Consider the following 5,562-nt stretch of genomic DNA (forward strand, 5'->3'; position numbering starts at 1 on the left):
ACAACAAATAAGTAATGAGAATTGTTAAATCCTTGCTACCATGTTCTCAAAGTTTGCATGGATCTTGGCTTCAATTCCAGGATATTGTGCACTGTGAGATTTGTCCAGTAGAGAACTATGCTGAGCACCAAGAAACTTTTCAATTAGCATAGAGAAAAATAAGGATGATATGACACTTGATGTCAAGAATTACAAAAATGTGCAATTTCTGAAAAAATCTAACCTTTACATAAGGGTATAATTTTGACTTGCTATATCTGTACTTGAGTTTCAAAATATGTTCTCTTTTCATGCATAAAAAAAACTTTACTTAATTCTAAATCACATTTCTCACCTTTTGCAAGTCTAAAGGCTTGTTGGTCTTTGGCTAAAGGTGATATATCAGACTACAGCTTTAAGAGGGAGATGAAACAAGTTTTGCACAGAAAGCAGGCTGCTGGGAAACTATTCGCATGCTATGGATTATTATCTACCTTCAAGCAAGCACTTCCCCTGTCATGCCTCAAGTGAGGAAATTGCTGACTTATCTTTATTTCTGCATGCAGGTTCCCAATGACTTATCTTATCATTATTCCTACATCATATATTGTGGAAAATTTGATTTCCAATAGATGCTGGATGTAAGTATGAAGCATTCATCAGTTATCACTTCATAATATAACACGTCTGACAATAGGATTACTATGTGCTGATAAGACTATTCAGACTCTTGAATTGATAACATGGCTCTCAACCATGCAAGAATCTAATATCACACTCAGAAGACCCACACATATCAGCCAAAGTGAAGCATAATGGAGGATCTCCACCACCACATTCTTTTTCTTCCTCTTTTTTTTTTAAAAAAAAAACTGCCATAGTTTATCAGTTTAGATCAATCTTATGGAAACAGATTTGACTAGCAGGTGGCCAGACACTAATCAATGGGTCCTCAACATGTTTCCAGAACAGTATCTGCTTCATTTCCATGGCTGTAGTTGTTCCTTTTCCATTTATCTTATGTTCTTATCATCCAGAAGTCAATTTCCACATAACATCGTAGCTCTGTACGGTACGATCACCATTATAACTTAAGCAGCAAGAAGAAAGCTACTTAGTCTTTCTTGGGTAATTGTTTTGTCCTTAGATTGATTGGTTGGTGGAAGAACCTTGACATTTGGGCCGTGGTGAGAGTTTTATTAGAAAACAATGGTGGCCAGAGTTGGTATGGCACCTAATCCTGCTTGAGGTCATCTAATCTCATCCCTAAGGCTCCTACGTAAGATGAGCAGAACTTCTAGTACAGTACACAAATAACTGCGTGCAGCTAACATGCACCATAATTAATCCATCTATCTTCTGTTGGACACAAGTATATAAATAATCATTGATATGTATAATCGGCCACTATACTCTTGCTGTATAACGGCCATGAAGACTGATAAGTGCAATATTAGATCCATTTTTTGTTCATAGTACAATGTTCATTACTGATAATTTACATGATACTTATAAATTTGTTATATTGCTGTTATATGCTTACAATTTTTTAGGAAGTATTCATGTGCTTATATTGTCTACTAGAACAGACTAGTATTTTCCTTCATTATTATTTTAGAATCTTTGGTCTCAGCAGTCTATTATGACTATTATGAGAATTAACTCAAAAAAAAAAAAAAAAATTCAGAGGTTTTACTTTTAGACACATCCTTATGACTAAAGATGCTGCCATAAAAAAATAGCTATAACAAACACCTCAATGCATCCAAAGAGATGAGTTAGACCAAGAAAACCATTCATCATTTAACCATTGATGCAAAAAATGACAATATAAGAGGACGGGTTTCAAATACAAAATATTGCTTGAAAGATGAATGATAAAACAAAGAGAAAATGAGCAAGGTGCATCTAAAATTCAGAAGCTGAAACCAAAATTCTTTGTTCTCATTGATTGATTTTCTGTTCTTATCTCATAAACGGGGGACTCACATCGACCTCCTCTTTCCCAGTACTTTCGAGCATTATCAGTGTGGTAGTACTGGCAGTCCATAGGTTTTTCAAACACCTGAGTCTGATAATGTGGGTAGCCAGGGGAATGTAGCAGCTGCTCAGATGGATTGAAGATTGGAAACTCTTTTCTGTAAGCTTTGTTTGCTCTTAAACAATTTTCTATCACACCACACTCTTCTCGGAGTCTGTTTTGAACTTCTTTCAGTGTGTTCATCATCCTATCTGATTTGGCCTGTTGTTCAGTGGGATAAAAGGCTCTATGTTTTTGGAAATTGCGCGAGTTCCCAGAAGACATAAGCTGGGACTTCTTGTAGCATTCCTTGCAGAAGTTCTTGCACCTCTCAGAGTTAAAGGATTTCCTTTTGGTTTTGTCAGAAAGACATGCATGTGCCTGCAAATCATTTTTTTTCTCATTAGATCACAACGACAAAGTGCTTGGCAATTGAAATCCGCCCATGTGATAACTAGTTTAGTCCTCGACTCTAATAAACTCAAGGACTTCAGGAGCATGAAAACAATATATGCTTCCAATAAGTGGTAACTTATTGCTGCAAAACACCATTATGATGGCGAGACTGCGATGTCGGAAGACTGATGGCTTCTTCATATCTTTGCCCTTGGAAAATGTGTTCTAAGGCCACTAAGGTCAGAATGCTAAGAACTGATTGATGTAAACTTAAAGACTTATGAAAGGTGTCTCCACTGAGGGCTAAAACTGAGAAAGCAAAGCAAATTATATAGGACCAAGGGACAATGACCCTCATCTTCCTATAGTAGTCCATTGGTTCAAAAGGACCAACTCAGATTGCACTCGCCAAAACTACAAAGATTCTATGATGAATTGGCATTTGTCTGAATCCGCTAGAGTAATTCAATGTTGGAGCCTCTCAAAAATTTTGAGTCTGACCAAGCTTGCGTTGAAAGTTCTGCGACTTCTGCAAGGCTGCCAACAGTCACCACTCAAACCAGTTGGCAATTCAGCACTGGATCACAAGCCTGGTTGGTCTCAAAAATATCCATAGCACAAATAAAATAGATCAGGGTCTTCTAACAAATGGGCATATGAAGCACAGATCACTGACATAATTGGTAAATAAAAGAACACATTTGCGACTTCAATCAAAGCTTCACCTCTTTCATTTCAGTTCTATAGACTTATGTGCCAACCCAACCAAAACCATTCGCATCTCAATCAACTTCCCAATGTCTAATACCCCAGTAATTCAGAAAAGGATCAATATTTATATGCTTCTGTAAAAAGATAATAAAATGAAGATATTTACCTCTGAGACAAGTTTGAATGCAACATCAGCTTTGGGGTGCTTATTCTTGTCTGGATGAAGCTGCAATGCTGCAACAGATCTTAAAGTCCATGAACCCCAAACAATAAAACCCACCAACTAGCATCTGAAAATAGAAACAACACCATATGTTTTGCTTGCAGAATTGTAAATTTAGATTATATCAGTTTTTATTATACCCAGTTGACGGTATCGCCTCCTGATGACATCTATCCCCACATCTTCATCAACCTACACCAAAATCCATCCTAGCAATTTATAGGGTCTCAATTTGACCGATCAAATGTGCAGAGAGAGAGAGAGAGAGAGAGATCAAATGAATAAAAAGGTGGAGCATACTCTAAGAACGAGGTACCAATCAATGAAGACCGGCTTATGAGAAGAGCGTCGATGGTGAGGACACAAGGCAAAGATGGATGAGATGGAGCAGATCTCCCTGACTAACTGTGATTTGGACTCCAATTCCTCTTCCATTTGCCTTCCCATGGTGCTAACAATTAGTTCCACTAGGATTTTTCATTTGAATTGGACTAATATATTTTGTTTTTTTTCTCTCTATTCGGCTTTAGGATTGCTGTTATATTGTAGTGACGAGTGACGACGGTTGGGTTGTGGTTTTGAAGGAGGAGAGAGCGGGGTTTGCGGGAGAGATTTTGAAAGATGGGCGAATTTGCTGGGAAAATAGCCGGAGGCGGAGAAGTTACCGTTGGGCTGGACACGTGGCGTCCCCTTGTGAGCCAGTTTCGGTTCCTTTACTCTTGATATCGTCACTCCTCTTTTCCTCTCGCGAGCCTTTACCTCTAGACTAATGAATCCAACTAAGGTTGTGAAGCATTAGTATGGGTCCTTTTTCGTATTTTAAATTTTGAATGATGGGAGTTAGGACTGATAATGGCCTGGGCTTTGGGCCTAAATTATATTTATTTTTAGTCATGAACATATTTAAAATTTAATATTTTTTATGCCTAAGTTCAACTCATAATTGTCTCTAGATGGAGTTACGCATATCTTTTGATAGATAATCCCCTTATGATGAACCATGATTAGTGCGAGTGCGATGGGTTCAAAGATGATGTAGCATATCAATTTCATGCAAAAATTACAAAATTATCCTTTATGTTATATCCATATACAGGTGTATGTTAAAAGCAATTTTATTCTACTAGAAATAAGCCCTCCAAAAATCTTTTCCAAGAAAATTGCTGCTCCTCATTTGCAAAATTTACCACTCCCCATACCCCACCCCTCCGCCGCCCCACCCCACCCTAAAAAAAAAATCCCCAATATTTAACTCTTATTCAAATTGGGAAGAGTAAAGATACTTCTTGCTTTTTCATTTGCTTCACAAAAAAAAAAAATATTTTCTTGACTTTTGTGGTTAATATTATTAAGTACAAAAAAAAAATAAAACTAGTTTGAGATTTTAATATTATCTCTATACCAATTAAAGTATAGGAGAGAGAAAATTCAACCTTTTTTGAAATTTAAAAATTAAAAAATCATAGCAAATGTGTCCATAGTATCAAAAAAAAATCTATCTAGATTTAAAATTACCTAAATATATTAAAGTTATATAAATTTGTTAGAAATATCACCAAGCCATTTAGAGTATGCAACAAAAAATAAATATTTCAGCAAGCTCTTTGTTTAGATTCTCCTATGGGAGAAAAAATATTTTAAGAAGTAATTAGAAATGGCACTATACATTGGACTTTTCTTAATTATTTTAGAAAATACTATGAAAAAAAATTATTTTAAGAAGCAATGACATAGAGAAAAAAATTATTTTAGGAAGTTGTTAGAAATATCACAACACATTGGACTCTTCTTAATTATTTTAGAAAAAATTGTTTGAAGCTATCCATTTAGAGTCTCCATATAGAAAAAAAATAGTACAGGAAGTAATTAGAAATATCACCATATGCTAAATTCTTCTTAATCATTTTAGGCAAACATTATAAGGAAAAAATTATTTTAGGAAGCCATGATGTAGAGAAAAAAAATATTGCAAAATGGCATTAGAAATATTACTATGCACTAGACTATTCTTAATTATTTAGGAAACAATTATGATAATTTTTTTCAGGAACCCATGTTAAATTTATCAAATATGTTGGAAATATTACTATGTAGAGGAAAAAAATTTCATCTTGCAAAGAAAACTCTTCTTAATTATTTCAGAAACACAAGCTATGTGGGAAATATAACCATGTGGCTTCTTAATTATTTTAGATAATATTTTCCTCCATGTAGAGATTGTTATTAATTATAT

At 35.1% G+C, this 5,562-nt stretch overlaps 1 protein-coding gene across 1 annotated transcript; it reads right to left on the reverse strand.

The window, feature by feature from the left end:
* Positions 1 to 1,894: 1,894 nt before the first annotated feature.
* LOC105045132 (uncharacterized) lies at positions 1,895 to 3,848 on the reverse strand. The gene is made up of 4 exons (XM_019850566.2): positions 3,630 to 3,848; positions 3,470 to 3,521; positions 3,273 to 3,340; positions 1,895 to 2,380 (listed from the first exon to the last, which is right to left on the reverse strand). Exons 1-4 carry the CDS (start codon positions 3,774 to 3,776, stop codon positions 1,895 to 1,897), a joined length of 753 nt encoding a protein of 250 aa, XP_019706125.1. The 5' UTR covers positions 3,777 to 3,848.
* Between the last annotated feature and the right edge of the window lie 1,714 nt (positions 3,849 to 5,562).

This window comes from Elaeis guineensis, chromosome 5 (genome assembly GCF_000442705.2).
Source record: "Elaeis guineensis isolate ETL-2024a chromosome 5, EG11, whole genome shotgun sequence".
NCBI lineage: Eukaryota > Viridiplantae > Streptophyta > Magnoliopsida > Arecales > Arecaceae > Elaeis > Elaeis guineensis.